Source organism: Mustela nigripes, chromosome 16, assembly GCF_022355385.1.
Source record: "Mustela nigripes isolate SB6536 chromosome 16, MUSNIG.SB6536, whole genome shotgun sequence".
In the NCBI taxonomy this organism is placed as follows: Eukaryota; Metazoa; Chordata; class Mammalia; order Carnivora; family Mustelidae; genus Mustela; species Mustela nigripes.
Window position 1 is genome coordinate 59,766,987 of NC_081572.1, and position 18,892 is coordinate 59,785,878.

The 18,892-nt window shown below is 64.7% G+C and overlaps 2 protein-coding genes and 2 long non-coding RNA genes across 8 annotated transcripts; 2 read left to right on the forward strand and 2 right to left on the reverse strand.

Moving 5' to 3' along the window:
- Window positions 1-799: 799 nt before the first annotated feature.
- Window positions 800-5,164, forward strand: GGT6 (gamma-glutamyltransferase 6). Of its 4 annotated transcripts, none has more exons than XM_059380038.1 (5): window positions 800-916; window positions 2,304-2,519; window positions 3,053-3,258; window positions 3,346-3,459; window positions 3,711-5,164. In XM_059380038.1, the coding sequence occupies exons 1-5, from the start codon at window positions 906-908 to the stop codon at window positions 4,742-4,744; spliced, it is 1,581 nt and encodes a 526-aa protein (XP_059236021.1). In that variant the 5' UTR covers window positions 800-905; the 3' UTR covers window positions 4,745-5,164. The 4 variants fall into 4 exon arrangements, with proteins under 4 accessions (XP_059236021.1, XP_059236022.1, XP_059236023.1 ...); XM_059380039.1 differs by having other exon boundaries at window positions 802-916; window positions 3,056-3,258; XM_059380040.1 differs by lacking the exon at window positions 800-916 and adding an exon at window positions 1,167-1,359 and having other exon boundaries at window positions 2,249-2,519.
- Window positions 1,084-6,490, reverse strand: LOC132004010 (uncharacterized). Of its 2 annotated transcripts, none has more exons than XR_009400403.1 (3): window positions 6,424-6,490; window positions 5,922-6,034; window positions 1,084-1,167 (listed from the first exon to the last, which is right to left on the reverse strand). It is a non-coding gene; the product is annotated as an uncharacterized LOC132004010 (long non-coding RNA). The 2 variants fall into 2 exon arrangements; XR_009400402.1 differs by having other exon boundaries at window positions 6,419-6,490.
- Window positions 6,430-18,842, forward strand: MYBBP1A (MYB binding protein 1a). Its single transcript, XM_059380020.1, has 26 exons — window positions 6,430-6,670; window positions 6,793-6,888; window positions 7,535-7,618; window positions 7,705-7,779; window positions 7,878-7,985; window positions 9,135-9,310; window positions 9,398-9,565; window positions 9,685-9,802; window positions 10,785-11,080; window positions 11,291-11,401; window positions 11,933-12,058; window positions 12,241-12,408; window positions 12,498-12,603; window positions 14,325-14,421; window positions 14,496-14,647; window positions 14,889-14,969; window positions 15,042-15,191; window positions 15,281-15,457; window positions 15,550-15,707; window positions 16,265-16,505; window positions 16,672-16,797; window positions 16,876-16,944; window positions 17,374-17,487; window positions 17,605-17,706; window positions 17,974-18,110; window positions 18,210-18,842. The coding sequence occupies exons 1-26, from the start codon at window positions 6,473-6,475 to the stop codon at window positions 18,757-18,759; spliced, it is 3,984 nt and encodes a 1,327-aa protein (XP_059236003.1). The 5' UTR covers window positions 6,430-6,472; the 3' UTR covers window positions 18,760-18,842.
- On the reverse strand, window positions 7,897-11,320 carry LOC132004011 (uncharacterized). Its single transcript, XR_009400404.1, has 2 exons — window positions 11,243-11,320; window positions 7,897-8,271 (listed from the first exon to the last, which is right to left on the reverse strand). It is a non-coding gene; the product is annotated as an uncharacterized LOC132004011 (long non-coding RNA).
- Window positions 18,843-18,892: the final 50 nt, after the last annotated feature.

The window sequence follows — 18,892 nt, forward strand, 5'->3', positions numbered from 1 at the left end:
GGGGAGTGGGAGAGGGAGAAGCAGGCTTCCCGCGGAGCAGGGAGCCCGATGTGGGGCTCGATCCCAGGACCCCAGGATCATGGCCTGAGCTGAAGGCAGATGCTTACCTGACTGAGACTCCCAGGCGCCCTGTTCCCTGTACTTCTGAGCAAATGGATCAGAGGTTCCCACAACCGCCTCCTCAGGTCAGATGACTTGACAAGAGGGGCTCACAGAGCTCAGAGAAACCCTTTGTTCCCGGGATCGTCGTTTGTTACAAAAGCCCCACTCCACCAGCCAGCACCCCCACATGCCCACCGACCAGAAGTTCTCCAAGCCCTGTCCTGGGTATTGTGGAGGCTTCACGACAAAGCACAACTCCTCAAATCCTGGGCCGCTGGTGACAGAGGCAGCCTCCAGCCTGTCTGCCGTCCGTCCCCAGTGGTCAGGGGTGGGGCTGGGAGTTCTCCAGGCTAGGCCACCGGCTCCCCTCATTAACAAGCAAAAGTCACCTATAGGTCTCTCAGCATTTAGAAGCTGGCAAGGGGTTAAGAGCTCCGTGGACAAACAGGATGACAAAACCTAAATCCTGACCTATAAATCACAGGCCCGGGAAGGAACCCACGGCTCTGGAAGGTCCAGGGTGTATCAGACTTTCAGCGAATCTCCTTGTTTGAGTCACACCTCAGCTCCAGGAGGACATATGTTGCCCGTCCTGTTTTATTGAAGTGGAGTCAGGACTCCCAGCGGCTACACCACGTGCCTGGCCACGTGGTGAGTCCGAGGCGGAAACTGGCTGAGATCCAGGTCTCCTGAAGCTGATGCCACTCCCCAGCCCTGCCGAGAGGATGGGCTGCCTCGGCCCGTGGTGCTGCCCGGCCTGACCACCAGGTGTTTCCGGAGTCCGTCGTGCCTCTAAGTGGAGCATGGCTAAGAGGTACCTGTGGGGAGCGGTGCTGTCCGGGCCCAGGGCTGCGGGAGCCAGAGAGGGCGCAGGAGGACCCGGGCAGGGGGAGTCTAGGCCCCAAAGAGCTCTTCCGGCTCTGCTCTGAGAGTCCTGTCCGTTCCCAGGGGCCAAAGGATCCTGTCTGCTAAGCAAAGGAAGCCGGCGCTGGGAGCCCAAGGGCTGGCTGCAGGTGGCAGGACACGGGAGCACCACGGACTTCCACAGTCCCCGGCGGCCTTTTCCTAGGAAAGAAGAACAACCTTCACCCTGAGATTATAGGCTTCCCTTAGTTTACGAAGCGAGAGCAGAAGGTCTTCGAGATCACTCCCACACACACTGGGCAAAAGGGAAAGGACGCAGACCTCTGCCACAGTCTGCACGTGACTCGTTCTTTTTTGATCTGAGAAATCAGAAACCCCGGACACCAGTCGAGCGTGAGCGCAGGGGGACGTGGGAGGCAGGGAAGTGGAGGTCGCAGGTGTTTGCGGCTTTCTGTGGGTAGTGCTACTTAAAGTGTGGTCCGGGATCACCCAGGAAAGCCAGTTCCTGGTGCCTCCCGCAGACCTGCAGAGTCAGAACTCGGACCGCACAAACTCCCTGAGTGATTCCGATGCACTCAGAGGGAGATGGGAACCACTGGGGAAATCATGAAGCCGTGGGAGAGGAGGGGCCAGTGAGGGCGTGGGGCCCTAGGCCAGGCGGAGGCAGGACCCGGAAGGGGCTGGGGCCAGAAGTGGAGGCAGGGATAGCTTTACCCTTGAAGTGGGGAGGAGAGAACCCAACGGGAGTGCGTTTGCAGTTGGGGGTGGCCTCGAGACTGTTCAATGTGGGAGGCAGGGTCTGGCTGTGAGGCCAGGGGACTGGGGGTATGACGTGGTCCCAGAGAGATGGGTCAGCACGGAGCAGGTGTGGGGAACTGGGGCCAGGCTGTGGGCCCAGGAGGTCTGCCATTCCATCTGTTGGCAAGAGCCACAGGACGCACCATGGAGTCCCCTTCCCCACCCTCCAGGGGGCTCCCCGGACAGAGAAGGCCGGGCTCCCCCACACGGCCCACACCGGCACCTGATTCCTGGCTGAGCCCTGACCCAAGTCACACTGAGTCCCAAACAGGCTGTGGGATCTAGTAGCTGCATCCCCGGAAGGTAGGGGACCTGCAGGAATGCTGACTGGGTCTCGGGCCACGGCTGTGGTCCCTGGGGCTGGGCTCCTCCTGCCTCCCTGAGCGGCACCCCCTCTCAGGCCCCCCAGCCCTGAGAGCCCCAAGGCCTGTGCCCTGATGGGGCAGTCTCACACGCAGCCTCCCTGGCCCTGTGCCCTGCCCAGACCTGTTCTAGATTCCACACCACCCTTCCCCAAGGCAGCCTCCACCTCCCACCAGCCAGGCGCAGGCGAGGCCAGGACTCAGCGGGAAGGCCGGCAGGCGGCAGAGCCGGTGTGGGCACCGTGGGGCCATGGAACCGGAGGCGAGGCCCGTGCACTACCGACAGCTGCTGCTCTGGGACCCCAGCTTGGGGTCTGAGGACGACGAGGACAATGAGGAGGAGACCTCTGAGCTGGTCGTTTCGAATTCCTGGAGGCCCCACAACTCCTTGGGGTGAGTCAAGGAGGGGTCTGGGCACCCGGCCCCTTGGGCCTGAGGCTGGCAAGTCCCTCCCTCTGGAGCCCCTAACGTGGGGGCAAAGGGCAGACACCCCCATGCTTGGCTCGACTTGGCTCCAGGAACTTTCTGGGTGAATGGGGAGAAGCCGGGCTGCAGCCCCAGACCCCGTCTCCACCAGTGAGTCCGAGGTCTGTGCTCGGATTACCCCCAGCCAGCCGTGCCCGCTGATCCATCAGAGAGCCCCACCCCCAATCCCGGTGCAGGAGGCACCTGCTGGGCAGGCTGGGTCTGGCCACACCTGGCTGGGCCCAGCTCCTCAAGCCAGACAAGCCCCCCACAAGGCCTCTCTCCTGCCAGTCTCAGCCCAGAGACTCCCTCCCTGGCTGGCTTGTGTCCCCAAGCCCCTTTCAGTCACCATGTCTCCTCTATGTGGTGCCAGGAGGCTTTTCTGGAAAATAGTCCCTAGGCTCCCTCAGAATTCTTGGTCGTCCCCTGGTCCCAGGCCTGACGCAAGACACCCTTCTCAGCAGGAATGAGGTTGGCGGGCTGCCCGGGGCCTGGGCTCGCCTTGGCGCCGCCCTGCTGCTGCTGGTCACTGGCTTCTCCCTGGCCGCGAGGCAACTCTACATCAAGAGTGACCCTACAGGAAGCCAGGCCTCGGCAGCCCCCCGGCCCGGCGGGCACTCCCACCCCCCTGGTGTGTACCACCACGGTGCCATCATCAGCCCGGCAGGTCAGAGCCAGGAGCCGCTTGGGGGAGGGCAGGGCCCAGGGCACTGGTCGCCGGCCATGCCCCAAGACCATGTCTTCCTGGCCGTAGCCACGTGCTCCCACCTGGGCCGAGAGCTGCTCATCGCCGGGGGCAACGTCGTGGACGCGGGAGTGGGAGCAGCTTTGTGTCTGGCGGTGGTGCACCCTCACACCACGGGGCTAGGTCAGTGCCCCGCGGCCCCGGGCCTGCTCCCTGATCTGTACCCTGGGGTCCTGACACCCCAGGCCACTTAGTAGCAGGACCTAGGCTATGAGCCCTGCTCCCTGGTGCATGTGGTCTTGACCCTGGGCCTAGTTACTGACCCCTGTGTCCAGGCCTAACCTCAGGCTAAAGCAGCCACCTCCCCCCGGGACCACTGAACAAGCCTGACCCCATGGCCCCTGAGTCCTGGGTGACCCCTCTGTCTCTTCCAGGTGCCACATTCTGGGCCCTCTTCCACAACAGCTCCTCAGGCAGCCCAACTGCCCTGATGCCGGGCCCCGCACAGCCCCTGGCCCCCGGCCTGCGGCTGCCGTCCGCCCTGCCCAGCCTGCGCCTGCTGCACGCACGCTTCGGCCGCCTGCCGTGGTCACAGCTGCTAGGGGGCCCTGCCTCGCTGGCTCAAGACGGCTTCCTGGTGGACACAGCCCTTGCCACAGCTCTGGCAGCCCGGGGCACAAAGGGCCTCTGTCCACTACTGTGCCATGCTGATGGGACCCCCCTGGGCGCCGGGGCCCGAGCCACCAATCCCAAACTTGCAGCCGTGCTGCGCCTAGCGGCCCAAGCCCCAGCCCCGGACCTGGCCGGGGATGACCTACTGAGCCTGCTGGTCAGAGACCTGGGGCTGCGTAGGCCCCAATCCAGGCCCACACCTGCCCTGGAGCCCGCAGTGCAGCGAGCCATACCCCAAGGCGTCCTGTCCACCACCCCCGGCCCCTCAACCTGCCCGGAGCTGCTGGCGATGGTAGGGGCAGCCCTGCGCTCAGGAGAGCCCGGCCCCGACCCCTGCCCGGCGCTCTCAGCAGCTCCCGTGAGCCCTGTGGGCACTGTCCTGGCCACTGTAGACAGCAGTGGCTCAGTGCTGCTCCTTACCTCCTCACTAAGCAGCCCCTTTGGCTCTGGACGCCTGTCCCCAAGCACTGGGGTTCTCCTTAGTGACCTGGTGGCCAAGCCTACAGCCAGTGCCTGGGCCTGCCCCCTCCTCCTCCAGGGAAGCTCGGATGACACAGAGGCTGACATGTTAGGGCTGGTGGCTTTGGGAACTCCTGCGGTGGCCAGAGTTGTGACTCGTGCCCTGCTCAGTCACCTGGCTGGGCCCCAGACCCAGGCCCAACATGAGCGACGGCAGGGACCGACACTGAGCACTAGTGTTTGTGGCCAAGGGACCCTGCTCCAGGTGGCTGTCCAGGCAGAGCATGCCCATGTCTCCAGTGTCCCCAGCAGCTGCTGCACTGTCCAGGGGTTCTAAGTGGGGGATGTGTCTAGCCAGGGGTGGGAGGGTGGGGGTGTCCCACCTGACGGCAGGAGCGGAACAGACCCAGCAACGAGGACGTGCATAGCAAGCATGCCTAATTACCGGCTCGCTGCTAGCTCAGGCCCACAACGTCTGGCCTAGTCAGTACCCTGGACTCCAGATCGGGTTCTTTTTCAGCTAAGGAGACTGAGAGTACTGGGGAAAGAGCCCCAGACTCCAGTTCAGATCCGGTTCTGAGAAGGACAGGTAGTAGGGTGCCAAGCCCCTGTCTTGCCTCCAGACCCCCTGGGCAGGGCAGGGCAGGCAGAGCCTGGGGTCCCGCTGGCCTCTCTGTCTCCCCCTTCAGGCCACCCTCTGCGGATGTCTCTCAACTGAGCTAGAAACAAAATAAAGATAAAATCTCTGCCAACCCGCTTCCCAGTTTCCCATGGGCCTGTGGGGTGCTCAGTGTCGTGGCCTGCAGCAGACCTAACCCGCACAGGCAGACCCTGGGCCACGGTCGCGGGCCACGGTCCTCCAGCTTCCCCTATCCCTGTTCGCCTTCTGTTCCTGGGGCACCATAGACAAAAGGTAAAGGTTTGCGTCTCAGTTCCTAAAACGGCAGAACAAGGAAGGGGATGAGACAAGGAGCAGGAGGGGCCCCAGGAGCCTGGGGTCAAAAGGAGCCGGAGCTGGGGGTGTGGGCCTTAAGGGGTGGGTTTTGGCCCTGACAATGCCAGCCTCCCATCCCCAGCCTGGGGTCCCTGGGGTTGACAACCCTCCAGAGACAGCCTCTGCAGTGCCAACGCAGGGTGACCCGCTGTGCTCCTCCTCCGGGCCTTTGCCCAGTCACCCCTGCTTTCCTGGAACTCATTCCCCCCGCTCAGTGAAGGGCAGCACCGGCTACCGGGCTATGTCCGCCCTCACTGTCCTTCTCCCCCACACCCATCACCCTCGACCAGCTCCGGATCAGCTCCGGACCAGTGGGACTCCCCCGGGGTTGGCTCCATCCACCCCACCAGGGGCCCCTCCTGCTTTTCCGCTGCGGTCCTGCGACCCCCGCCCCATACGGGCTGAGTGATCTTTTCAAGGCCTGCCCACGCACAAAACCTTCCGGCGTCCCCACTGTGCTCAAGCTGAAGTCTGAGGGACTCCCGGGTGGCTCGGTGGGCCAAGCATTCCGCTAGCATACCGCGCCTGGTTTCCGCTTGGGCCGGGGCCTCGGGGTCCTGGGATCGACCCCGACAGGACTCCGCAGGCTCACTGGGGACTCTGCTTGAGACGCTCTCCCTTCTCCCTCTGCCCCTAAAATAAATAAATAAATCTTTAAAGCGAGTCAATAGGGGCGCAGGGGTGGCTCTGGCAGTGAGGCGTCTGCCTTCGGATGGGGTCTTGAACCCGGGTCCTGGGATGGAAGGCCCCCCCCACGTTAGGCTCCCCGCTCAATGTGGAACCTGCTTTTCCCTCTCTCCTCGCTACCTCTGTCGCTATCTTGGTCTCTCTCAAATAAATAACTAAAATCCTTTTTAAAAAATAATAAAATTAAATAAACCCCGGGGCGAGCGCACCAACCCCACGAACCCCACCCCCGGCCAGACTCCCCGCCCCCGGTCCCCTGCGCGACAAGGCCCCGCCCCCGGCCGGCGAGGCCCCGCCCCCGCGGTCCGCCCAGCGCGCAAGCGCCGCGACCTGACCCGGAAGAGAACGTCTTCAGAGCCCACGTGTTCGCGGCGCTAGGCAGACATGGAGAGTCGGGTCCCGTCGGAGTCTGCGTCCCCCGGGGGGGCGGCCACGAGCGGCCCGCGGCCGGCAGATCGGGAGGGGCTGCTGCAGCAGAGCCGCGAGTTCTTGGACTTTTTCTGGGACATCGCGAAGCCGGAGCAGGAGACGCGGCTGGAGGCCACGGAGAAGCTGCTGGCGTACCTGCGCGCGAGGCCCCAGGTGGGCGGGCGGGGGGCGCGAGGCGGCTGGAAGGGCAGGGACAGGGCAGGAGCGCGTGGCGGGGGTGGCGGTGCGCCCCGCGGGACCGCCGTCTTCACCGCCGGCCCCGCTCGCTCCGGCAGGGACCCGAGAGGAAGTACGCCCTGAAGCGCCTCATCACCGGGCTCGGGGTCGGCCGAGAGACCGCCCGGCCCTGCTACAGTCTGGCCCTGGCGCAGGTGAGCGGCGGCTCCGGAAGGGGCCCAGCCGGGCGCTCGGGGCGCTGGGGAGTGGGAAGGGCGGGCATCCGAGCCGAGGCGCGTCCCCGCGCGGACGTGGGAAACCGAGCGGGGCGCGTGCCCAGGGACGCCCGGGCGGGTGGGCCGGGGGGTGAGCAGTTTTCTTTCTGGGGACGTGGGTGAACCAGCCTCAGGGGATCACCGACCAGGCAGTGAGCTTTGGGGTGGGTTACCGTGCCTTGGCGAGGTTCGGCGCGCTCTTCCCTCCAGGGGTACCCAGCGGGTTAGAGGCTGCCCCGAAGGCACGTGGGCAGCCGGATGGGAATTCGAGACCCAGTCCCTTAGCAACCTCGCTGGGGGCGACTCAGCAGGCTGTGGAGGCAGCAGGCTGTGGAGACGGGCTAACGGAGTCTCAGCCAGAGGAGCTGTTTTCTGAAGCCTGATGGGCCCCGGGCCGGGAGGCGAGACTGAGCTCCCTCCAGCAGCCGTGTTCACACACCAGCACTGCTTGGAGTGGGCACCCAGAGGCCCTGTGGGCCTCGCGCTGGAAGTCGAAGGGTGATTTGGAAGGAGGCTGGGGTCTCTCAGGTGGGGCTGGACCTCCCCTCCCTGAACGGCTCACCCTCGTGCTACAAACCCCCGGCAGCTGCTGCAGTCCTTCGAAGACATCCCCTTGTGCAGCGTCCTGCAGCAGATCCAGGAGAAGCACGACTTGCAGAAAGTTAAGAAGGTAAGCATCAGTGGCCTGGGGGAGATGGGCAGCCCCAGGCTGGGGTTCCTGGGCCCTTTTCACTGATGCCTGAAACTTCTTTCTAGGCGATGATGAGACCGGCTCTTTTTGCAAACCTCTTTGGGGTGCTAGCCCTCTTTCAGTCTGGCAGGCTGGTGAAGGTGAGAGGTTTGGGGGCAGGGGGCATGTGGGCGGGCTGGAGAGTGGGGGGTCCTGTAGCATGCCCTGCTCATAACCGCATTCCCTCTCTGGGCACCAGGACTCCGAGGCGCTGCTGAAGTCGGTAAAGCTGCTGCAGAACCTGGCCCAGCACCACAACCACCTGCAGGAGCAGCCCCAGAAGGCCCTGGTGGACATCCTTTCTGAGGTACAGACTTCCCACCGTGGGGCCCCAGGTGGAGAGGCTGAGAGTAGAAGCCTGGACACCCCAGAGCAGCAGTGTCCCCGGGGAGGTGTTCAGTCTCGCGGATCTGGAGTGATGTTTCCACCCACGATCGGCACGAAGTCGAAGAGGATCCTTACGTTCTTCTCCCGTCGAGTCCCTAGAGTCCCGCGAGCATCTTGTCCTGGGGTCCATCTCCACTCACATTACTGCACTCCGAGAGCTCAGCAGCTGCCAAGTCGGACAGCGCCATTCTAGAGCAGCACCTGTCCTGCGGCAAGCGAATTAAACATGTTTGCCATTTTTGTTTTGGGCTGAGCTGATTCCCAGGGCCCCGCAGCCCTGCTGGGGAAAGGGAGGTGGGCCAGTACCTAGAACCCTTTGTTTTGGAGGAAGAGGCAGGGACGTGAACTCAAGTCCCAGCTCTCCGCTTGGCGCAGCTCATACAGGAAATGAACTCATCCCTCGGGGCTCCTGGGAGGCTCAGTGGGTTTGGCGTCTGCCTTCAGCTCAGTGTCCTGGGATCAAGCCCCATGTCGGGCTCCCTGCCTAGTGAGGAGCCTGCTTATTCCTTTGCGGCTCCTTCGACGGATGCCTGCTCTCTTAGTTGTTCTCTGATAAATAATTTTTTTTTTTTTAAAGATTTATTTGACATAGAGAGAGATCACAGGTAGGCAGAGAGGCAGGCACAGAGAGAGGGGGAAGCAGGCTCCCCGCTGAGCAGAGAGCCCGATGTGGGGCTTGATCCCAGGACCCTGAGATCATGACCTGATCCGGAGGCAGAGGCTTAACCCACTGAGCCACCCAGGTGCCCCTATCTGATAAATAATATTTAAAACGAGCTAGTCCTGAGTCAATCGAAAGAGGTAATTAAAAGGGTAGCTAGTCAGCATCGGTGGGGCAGTTGTTAAAAACCCCAGGCCCTAGGACTGGCCGTGGAGTGAGCTCCCTAACAAACAGCTTCCCAGGGTTCTGGGGCCTAGCAGGGTGGGGGCGGCTGTCCCACCTCACCCAGCACTGTGGGGGGCCTCACAGAAGCCTGGCAGGTGCAACAGGGCCACAGGGCTCACCTCACGGGACGTGGCACAGGTGCTGGATGGTGTGACCCTCCCCCAACCCGTGTCCCCACACCAGGTCCCAGCAGCCACGTTGCAGGCGATCCTGCCGAAAGTCCTCAAGGCGGACTTGAATTCAGTCCTGGGCTCGCCCGAGCACCTGCAGCTCTTCCTCTTGGCCCAGCAGAAGGTGCCGGAGAAGCTCAAGGAGCTGATAGGACCAGTCAACCTGTTCTCAGATGAGAACATCCCCAGGTGTGAGGGCGGTGGGAGGATGGGCTCCCCTGGGGACCCTGCCACCCAGTGGGCCGGCGCCCCCTGAGTCCCTCTACCCCTCCCAAGACTGGTGAATGTCCTGAAGACGGCAGCTGCCTCCGTGAAGAAGGAGCGCAAGCTGCCTGCCGTGGCTCTGGACCTGCTCCGCCTGTCACTGCAGGAGGGCAAGTTCCCGAGATTCTGGAAGGAGGTGGTTGAGCAGGGGCTCCTGAAGAAGCAGTTCTGGCCGGCCAGGTGCGTGGGGGCACATCTCAGGGGTGGGGGGCAGCCAGGTGTGCAGGGCCCAGCTCGGGGTGGGGGTGGAGAGCGGCCAGGTGCGCAGGGCTCTGAGCGGGCTGTCCTCATGCCCCCAGCTATCTGTGCTTCCGCCTGCTGGGCGCTGCGCTGCCCCTGCTGTCTGAGGAGCAATTGCCCCTGGTGATGCAGGGCGACCTGATCCGGCATTTTGGGGAGCACATGGTCACTGCTAAGGTGGGTATCCTCCCCGCCCCTCCCCCAGCACTGCCAGGAGGACGGGCGCCTCGGGGGTCAGCCAGCTTCTTGGGAAGAGGGTTGCTCTTGGCCACAGCATCCCCAGTCTCCTGCCTTGGCGGTCCTGCTGGGGAAACAGGGGTCCTTTCCCTCTGGGCAAGGTGAGCCAGCTGGCTGCCCGTGCCCTTCCCCTCTGAGTAGACTTCGGCAGGGTCACTCCTGGCCTCAGGCCCCTCGGCACAGGCGTACGTGGCCAGCGGCCTGCCCAGACCTCCCGACCCCCACCTGGTGCTCCAGTGAGGAGAACCGTCCTGGTCTGTGACCACCAAGCGCCATGTGCGGCCCCGTGCTGCGCCCACACTGGACGGGAGAGACCTGTGCTTGTTTGAGTTCAGGTTTGGGAGCCCGGCTCCCCCTGGCCCGGGCCTGCTTCGCCTCTGTGAACTCGGCGAAGATGAAGGGTCACGTCCCCTGGAGCGCTCATGGCGGGCGCCTGGGCATGGGGTGTGGCCACCCCCCTGTTCTGGCTGCAGCGGGGCAGGGCAGCCGCGCCCCAGAGCTCCACATCCCACAGGCACCACTTGGAACCCTGTGACCTTGAAAAGTTAGTGGCCAGTTTTCTTCACCTGTAAGGTGATAGAAGGGGCCCCCAGTTAGGGGTTGTCATTGAGGATGATGCCTGCGGCCACACGAAGTCACATGGCGTGGTGCACGTGGCACGGTGACACAGCCAGGAGCTGGACAAGGGGGTTGATGCCCCAGCCGGGACCCTGCTCCGCCCTCCCTGAGCCGGAAACCCAACCTGTCCTGGGGGGGGAGTGGGTAGATGGCGGCCCACTGTGATGCACAGTGGGAGGGCCGGGGGGGTGGCGTGGCCTGTCCATGGATGACATAGGGTGTCAGGCCTTGGTGTCACCTGTTGGAGAAGAGGGTGGTGGACCCTCCTGGCAGGTGACCCCGGTGTTGGCCTGACTCTCAACAGCTCCCAAAGCAGTTCAAGTTCGCTCCGGAGATGAACGAGTATGTGGGTGCCTTCCTGGAGGGCTGTCGGGATGACCCCGAGCGGCAGTTGGCTGTGGTGGTGGCCTTCACCCGTATCACCAACCAGGGCCTCCCTGTCCTGCCCACGTTCTGGAGGGTTGTGCGGTCCCTGAGTCCCCGTGCCCTTAAGGGCTATGTGGCCTGGCTACAGACCACGTTTCTCCGGCCCGACCTGGACTCCCTGGTGGACTTCAGCACCAGCAACCAGAAGAAAGCTCAGGATGCTTCGCTGCATGGGTGAGTGGGCGTGCGGAGCTCGGGGTGGGGGTGCCGGGCCGCGTTCCCACGGGATGGTGGCCCCAGGAGGGGAGGGAAGGGGAGGACTGAGCCGCCACTCTCCCGGAAGGCCCGAGTTTCCTTGTGTGTTCCTGTGCTGGTGGCCAGGCTGGGAGAGCTCACCTTCCATCTCTGAGGTGGGTACGGAACCAGTAACTCGGCTCCCCACAGGCCTGAGCGAGCGGTGTTCCGGCTGCGGAAGTGGGTCATCCTTCGCCTGGTCAGCACCGTGGACGCCCTGCATGCGGAGAAGGAGGACGACTTGATTGAGGAGGTGGCCAGGTGGGACAGGCTCTGCCCTCAGTGCCCTCGTAGGAGCCCAAGAATCAGGCCTCTTGTCTAGTCTTTGGTCGCCCTGGAGCCAGGAGCTCTGAGTTCAGGTCATCAGGGGGAGTAGGCTATTCTTGCTCCTTAGGCAGAAGGCAGTTTAGGGAAAAACCCCAGGAGCCCCTGAAAGGAAAGGTTAGGGTTAGGGTTAGCCGTGGGCCCTGCAGACGCCTGCGGGGCTAGGGAGGCTCTGGTGCTGGACTCGCCTCTGCCAGGTGCTCTCAGCCCTCACCACGCGGCCAAGGGGCGGGGGGGTGGGGAGCAGCCCACGTCTGCAGAGACTGTGGCGTGCTCTGATGTGGTGGCCTCATGTGTGGCCTGCTTCTGAGGGACAGACTCCAACTTCACCGCAGTTAGGCCAAGTTCAGTTCAGCTGGAGATCCGGACTTGGGAAATGTTGTTTCTGCCACTACCTGTCCCTGGGCCCTGGGTGATGCCATCCTGGGCGGGGGCTCCTGAGACCTGTGGCGCTCCTGCCCTCCCCAGGTTTTGTTTCTTCCACTCGTTCTTTGAAACGAAGAAGCCCACGTCCCAGATCCCAGAGACGGAGCAGCAGTTCTCCTTTCCTCTGGAGAGCCGGACCCGGGAGGTGGTCAGCAGCGCCTTCTTCAGGTGGGCCGTGGGCAGCCTCGGAGCAGGCAGGGTGGGCGGGCAGGGTGGGACAAGCTCGCTCGCTTCCTTGGTTCTCAGCCGGGAGCACATGGAGGCCCAGTGAGCTCCAGTGGGCTGGTTGTGGGCGTGCTGGGAGGCGGCCGTGCCCGTGGCCAGCCTTGACCCCCGCCCTGCCCTCCCAGCCTGCTGCAGACCGTCAGCACCCAATTCCGGCTGGCGCCAGTGCGGACCCCGGATGGGCAGCCCTGGACCCACCGGCTGGTACAGTTTGCAGACTTGCTCTTGAACCACAGCCGCAACGTGACCCCCCTGACGCCCTTCACCACACAGCAGCGCCAGGCCTGGGACCGGTGAGGGACTGCAGTTTCCAGGGGGTGGGTGGGACACTCCAGGGCCCAGGGGGCAGCAGAGGCCTGAGAGCCTGCCCGTGTCACTGCAGGATGCTGCAGACGCTGAAGGAGCTGGAGGCCTGCTCTGCAGAGGCCAAGGCCAAGGCCAGTGCCTTCCAGCACCTGCTCTTCCTCGTGGGCATCTACCTCTTCAAGGTATCGTGGCCTGGGGAGGAGCGGGCCATGTTCTGGGGGCTCTGCGAGTCGAGGCTGGCATTGTAGGCCCTGGTGGGGTTACAGTCCAGGAAGAGCTGCTCCGTCCACTTTCTGGGCCTCCGTCGCATGCTGAGCTGCCTATGCGGCATTTCTTATCCCCCCCCAGTTTTGCAGCAGGTGCCACCTTGTTTGCCGGCTGGGGCGGCCGGAGCTCCCGGCCGAGTAACCTGGTGCAGGCCACACAGCCACAGCCTGGGATAGGTCCTCGGGTCTGACTGTGCTCTCCCACCAGACCTCCAGACTTTCCTGCCCTCACAGAGGTGAGATGTGGCTGAGGACCTGCAGCCGTCCAGGACGGGCCTGCTCCCTCAGTGCTCGCGGTGGCCGTAGTCCGCGGTCCGCAAGGATCGAGGCCCTGACCTCTCCCTGAACCTCACCCGCTGGCAGCCGCCGTGGCAGGTGGGGGTTAGCACGTGTCCCTGTGCCTCTCCAGTGTGGGGCTCTGCCCCATCGTCGTGGCCTGCACGTCCATGTCCCCACGCTGATGACCGCATCTCTTGATGTCTCCATTCTTTCCACCCGGAAGCTCTTACTGAAGCTAGGGCTCAACTCTCGGGGTTTGTTCTGGCTCCTCCGGAGGCCGCCTCTCAGGCTACAGGATGTTCTTGTGCTTTCTGGTGCCGCCTTCTGCCCGTTGGGCTGGGGTCGGGGTTGTGGTCTGTGCTTCCAGACCTCAGACGCCCAAGCCGGCCTGCAGGCGATCGTGTGTGCGCGTGTCGGTCTCTGTGAGGTGTGTGTGCGCGCCGTTCTGTGTGCAGCATGTGTGTTCATCTGTGTGTGTACATCTGTGGTGTGTGCGCGTGCCTGTCTCCACGTGTCCGTGTGTGGTGTGTGGGTGTGGCGTGTGTCGGTCTGTGTCTACACCTGTCTGTGGGGTGTGTGCGTGCAGCGTGTATTGGTCTGTGTGACGTGCACATCGGTCTGTGTCTGCACCTCTGTGTGACATGTGCGTGTATCGGTCTGAGCTGGTCTGTGTGACTTGTGCGTGTATCGGTCTGTGTGTGTGTGGTCTGTGCAGAGGGTGAGCATGTGCATGTCCATGTGAGGTGTCTGTGGGCTCTGTGTGTGTTGGTCTGTGCACGGTATGTGTGTGCAAGTGTCTGCGTGTGTGTGCACATCTGTCTCTGTGCGAGGTGTTCGTGTGCTTGTTTGTCTGTATGTGTGCACACGTGGGGGCCTCTGCCCCTTCGGATCCTAGCGTTGGCCTCTGATGGCAGCAGGGCGGCAGCGGGCACGGGATGCCCTTGGCACCTGCCCCCCAACTGGGCGCTCAGCTCACCCCAGAGCTGCATGTGCAGCCGTCCTGGATGAAGGGTGTGGGGCGCAGACGGCCTGGCCGCGCTCCGCCACCCTGTCCAGGTGCAAAAGCTGTGCCCCACGGGGGGCTTCAGCGCCCCCGACTCCTGGGCAGGGCTGTGGTCTGCGCTAACCCCGGCGCGATGGGGGCGAAGTGGCGTGGAATCAGCTCCAGTTAACGGTCCTGGTGCTCTGTAGGGACATTGCAGTCAGTGTGGGGGAACATATAGCGTCATCAGGCTCCCAGGCCCCACTGTGGCCTGTTGGGTGCTGAGTGGGTGCCTGGGGTGCTCAGTCCTGGCTGGGAGGGGCTCAGCGGGACCGGGAGTGGGGCCTGCCCTGATCCTATCCTCGCCCTTCCCCAGTCCCCCGCAGACAGCTGCGAGCTGCTGGCAGACATCCAGACCTGCATCCAGAAGAGCCTGGGAGAGAAGCCCCGCCGGACCCGCTCTAAGGCTGCCAGTGGGTCACTGCCCCTAGGGCTGGGGCGGGTGGGCACATCCCCACGGACCTGGCTCAGCCTCTCCCGCCTGCAGCCCCCCAGGAGCCGCCATGGGTGGAGGTGCTGGTGGAGATCCTGCTGGCCCTGCTGGCCCAGCCCAGCCACCTGATGCGCCAGGTGGCCCGGACCGTGTTTAGCCACGTGTGTGTCCACCTGACCCCACGGGCTCTGCAGCTGATCCTGGATGTAAGCTGGGTCATCTGGGGAAGGGGTGTCTGGGACTGGGCTTGCCACAGGATGAGGGCCTCCTCGTCATTGCTTAATGTGCAGAGCGGTTGGGAGCCTAGCCGGGCAGTGCTGTGCTCCCCTCTCCCGGTTCCATTCTCCTCCCTGAGATGGGGGACTCTGGGCTGAGACTGGATGGGGCCTGGTATGGGGGGTGGTGTCTGCAGCAACAGGTGTGTCAGCTGTCAGAGAATCTGTTTAGGTGCTGAACCCTGAGAAGAGCGCAGACGAGGACAACGTGGTGGTTACGGATGATTCCGAGAAGCAGTCGGAGAGCGGGGAGGTGCGTGCCAGGAGGGGTGGGCAGGCGGACGTGGGGTGGGCAACGGGAGGCGTGACACAGGGGACCCCGCAGGATAAGAGCTCAGACAGTGAGGACGACAGACCTTCGGCTAGCGAGGACGACAGTGACGATGAGGACAGCAATGAGGAGGACCGGGACGGGGATGTGGACCAGGGCTTCCGGGAGCAGCTCATGGCCGTGCTGCAGGCAGGGAAGGCCCTGGTGAGCAGTGGCGGCGGGTGGGGAGGGCGGGGGGCGTGCCTGCAGCCAGCAGCCAGCGGCCAGCTGCTCAGCGGGCGTCTGTCCCCTAGGGCGCGGTGGACGGAGAGGATGACGGCGACGAGGAGCTGGGGGACGAGGCCATGATGGCCCTGGACGAGAACCTCGCCAGCCTCTTCGCCGAGCAGAAGCTGCGCATCCAGGCCCGGAGGGACGAGAAGAATAAGCTGCGGAAGGAGAAGGTGCTCCGGCGAGACTTCCAGATCCGGGTGAGTGTGGGAGCCGCCGACAGCGCCGCCCCCCCCCCCCCCGCCGCCCCCCTGCACGCCCTGCACCCGCTGACCCATCCCCCTGGCCACAGGTCCTGGACCTGATTGAGGTGCTGGTGACCAAGCAGCCCGAGAACCCGCTGGTGCTGGAGCTGCTGGAGCCGCTACTGGATGTGATCCGCCGCAGCATGCGCACCAGCAGCTCCAAGCAGGAGCAAGACCTGCTGCACAAGACGGCCCGCATCTTCACGTGAGTGTGTAGGCGCGGGCGGGGCCAGCGGGAACAGGGTCTTGGGACCAGAGCCTGGCGCGGGTCCCCGCAGGAAAGGCGGGTGTGGACCTGCTGGCCCCAGCACGAACGGGGCCAGACCTGAGGGCCCGAGTGAGCTTCACGGAGGAGCTGGGGGGGCGGGACAGACTGCGCCCCCACAGCATGCCCTTGCCAGCCCCAGATTGCGCTCGCTCGGTGGGCTGTCCCCGCCACCTGCCAGGGTTGAGTCTGTGGATGACCTGGTCCTCGTGACCTGAGCATCGTGGACCCGAATCTCAGGGCCCAGAAGCCTCTGTCCTAGGGGAGGCAGGTTTGCCCGTGTGGCAGGCTCAGCCCCGGGCGCTGGTTTCTCCTCTTGCTCACCCTCAGCAGAGCTGCAGGCAGCCCCGGGCCCACCCTTGCCGCCGCGGTCAGACTCCTGTCCTCTGGGTTCCTATCTCCCTGCCTGTGAACTGGAACGCACAGGGGGCGGGCTCAGCTCGGTGGGGCGAGGCGGACGGTGGTGACCGGCTCTTCCACCCTCTCCCCTGACGCAGACACCACCTGTGCCGCTCTCGGCACTACTGCCACGACGTGGGCCGTGGCGTGGGGGCTCTGTACGCACAGGTGGAGCGGCTGGTGCAGCAGGCAGGCCGCCAGGTCGATGCCTCCCTCTCCCTCTACTACTTCAACGCGGCCCTCTACCTGCTCCGCGTCCTGAAGGGCAACAGCACTGCCGCCACTGTCTGCAAGCCCCAGAAGAAAGAGAAAGCCGGCCCCAAGCCCGGGGGCCCCAAGGTGAGCCGGCCCCGGCCCAGGAAGGCTCGGCCACAGGAGCGTGGCTGCAGGGTTGTGGAGGGGAAGTGGAGGCCGTGACTCCTGGGAGCCGCCTCCCAGCTCCCCGAGGACGGCCGTGCCTGTCCCTCTCCCCAGCATCACGCAGCTGCTCTCCCCTGTGGCGCAGGCTAGTGGCGGCTTGGATCTGAGCCTCGTGACCCCGATCTTCTCTTCGGCGCTGACCTCCTTCCTGACCAAGCGCAACAGCCCACTGACTGTGCCTATGTTCCTCAGTCTCTTCTCCCGGCACCCGGTGAGCGTCCGGGCTGGCCTGCCCCCGGAACCCCTTTGCGGCCTGGCCCAGCTCATTGCCCCGTCCTGCCGTCCGTAGGTTCTCTGTAAGAGCCTGCTCCCCGTCGTGATCCAGCACGTGACAGGCCAGGCACGGCCCCGCCATCAGGTAGGCCTGCCCTGGACCACAGCCCTGGACCCCAGTCCCGGGCTTGTCAAAGTTATCCGCGTGACCGTCTCCGCCCGGGTGTTTGGGAGGCCCTGGAGGTGCTCTGGCGAGGGCACAGGGTCACTGTCAGTAGGGAAAGCTTCAACCCTGCCGCTGCCACCCCCCATGTAACCTGAACCCCGAGCTCCTTGACATGTGCACTCCGATGTGGCTGTCCCCCAGGGTCAGGCTGACGGGCAGGCCTCAGGAGGGCACTGAGCTGACGAGCGGGCCAGGCACTGTCCCCACTGTCCCGGCCTCAGCTCCTGCACCTGCCTGGGGAGAGGGCTGGGCCCAGGTGGTGGCTGCTCCTGGGTCCCGTGGAGTCAGCTCAGTCCTCCCTGAGCTTTGGGCTGCTGCACTGAGGCGCCCATCCTGCCCCCCAACCAGGCCCAAGCCTGTGTGCTGCTCCAGAAGGCCTTGCCCACGCGGGAGCTGCGGCTGTGCTTTGAGGACCCTGAGTGGGAGCAGCTGGTCAGCCAGATCCTGGTGAAGGTCACAGAGGTGAGGGCTGTGGACCCCTGCCGCGTTCCCGCTGGGGTGGTTCTCTGGGACCCTGGGCTTCAGCTGGAGCTGGGCTGCCTCCTCCGGGCTCTGGTGTTGAGCGGGCGTCTTCCCTAGAACCTGCGGACGCTGGGAGAGGCGCAGAGCAAGTCGGAGCAGCAGCAGGAGCTGTCCTCCCTAGGGTTGCTCAACACCCTCCTCAGGACCGTCCATCAGGAGGTGGGCGGTGCGCGGTGGTGGGGACGGAGTGCAGGCTGGGCTGAGGGGGGGGCCCACCCCATGGGAGGATGCCAGGGAGGGCCGCGCCCCGTGGAGGGAAGTGCTCGTGGGCTGGGCAGCAGCTCGGGAGGTCGGTCCCCCGGTCCAGCCCAGGACGGGGTCCTTAGCAAGGATGCTGGTGGCGGGGGTGGGAGAATGTGGGACCCAGAGCCTAGCAGGGGCCCTGCCTCTGGTCCCTGCGGCAGCCATGGTGTGTCCTGCCCGCAGAAGCTGACGGTGGACCTGACCGGCGTGCTGGGTGTGCTGCAGAGCCAGCAGCAGAGGCTGCTGCCGGGGGGGCACTCGGCCAGCTGCAGTCGCCTCTGCAACCTCTACTGGCAGGCCATGAAGGCCCTCGGAGTCCAGTAGGTCCTGGGGGGGCCTGGCGACTCCCTCGGGCGGGGAGCACTGTGGGGAGGGCCACACCTCTCACTGGGCACGCCCTTTTGTGCCCTGTCTCCAAGGCGCCCCAAGTCAGAGAAGAAGGAGGCCAGGGAAGTCCCCAAGGTCACGCAGAGCCCCCTTAGCACGAAGAGGAAGAAAAAGGGGTTTTTGCCGGAAACCAAGAAGCGTAAGAAGCAAACGTTGGAAGGCGCAGCGCTGGTGGAGGAGGCCAAGCCCACGACCTCTGGGGGCGACCAGCCCCCCAGCACAGGCAAGAGGAGGAGAAGGAAGAGGAAGGCCCAGGGGTCCACCCAGGCCAATGGGACACCTGCCACCAAGAGGCCGGCCCCAGAGGCCATGACTCCCAGTGCTTCTGCCAAGACCCCGAAGCTGCAGGAGAAGCAGCAGCCCTCCCAGGTGAACGGAGCCAGGCCTGCGTCCCCTGCGGCACCCGCCGGCAGAAAGCAGCCTCAGAAGGATCTGCCCGAGAAGGGAGTGTCTGGCAAGTCGCCGCAGTCCGCGCTGCCGCGGAAGAAGGCCAGGTTGTCTATGGCCAGCAGGAGCCCCACCCTGCTCCAGAGCGGGGCCAAGAGAAAGAAAGCGTCGCTCAAGAAGGCCAGGAAGCCCTGAGCCCCAAGAGCCCTGCGTTTGCCCCGCGGTGAGTTCCGGCACCGGAGGGACTCGCGTGTCCGCTATCCCCGCGCACCCCCGCTGTCCCCATGCACCCCCCACCCCGGGCGGCTGTGCCCTGGGAGCCAGTGCG

What these genes read in the sequence shown, in the direction of transcription:
- GGT6 (XM_059380038.1), top strand. An exon ending in TGCCATCATCAGCCCGGCAG is followed by an intron (nt 3,259 to 3,345) that starts GTCAGAGCCAGG and finishes TCCTGGCCGTAG; the next exon opens with CCACGTGCTCCCACCTGGGC. An exon ending in CCCTCACACCACGGGGCTAG is followed by an intron (nt 3,460 to 3,710) that starts GTCAGTGCCCCG and finishes TGTCTCTTCCAG; the next exon opens with GTGCCACATTCTGGGCCCTC.
- MYBBP1A (XM_059380020.1), top strand. Translation starts at nt 6,473, where the DNA reads ATGGAGAGTCGGGTCCCGTCGGAGTCTGCGTCCCCCGGGGGGGCGGCC. An exon ending in CAGGATGCTTCGCTGCATGG is followed by an intron (nt 11,081 to 11,290) that starts GTGAGTGGGCGT and finishes GGCTCCCCACAG; the next exon opens with GCCTGAGCGAGCGGTGTTCC. An exon ending in CTCTGCAGCTGATCCTGGAT is followed by an intron (nt 14,648 to 14,888) that starts GTAAGCTGGGTC and finishes GAATCTGTTTAG; the next exon opens with GTGCTGAACCCTGAGAAGAG.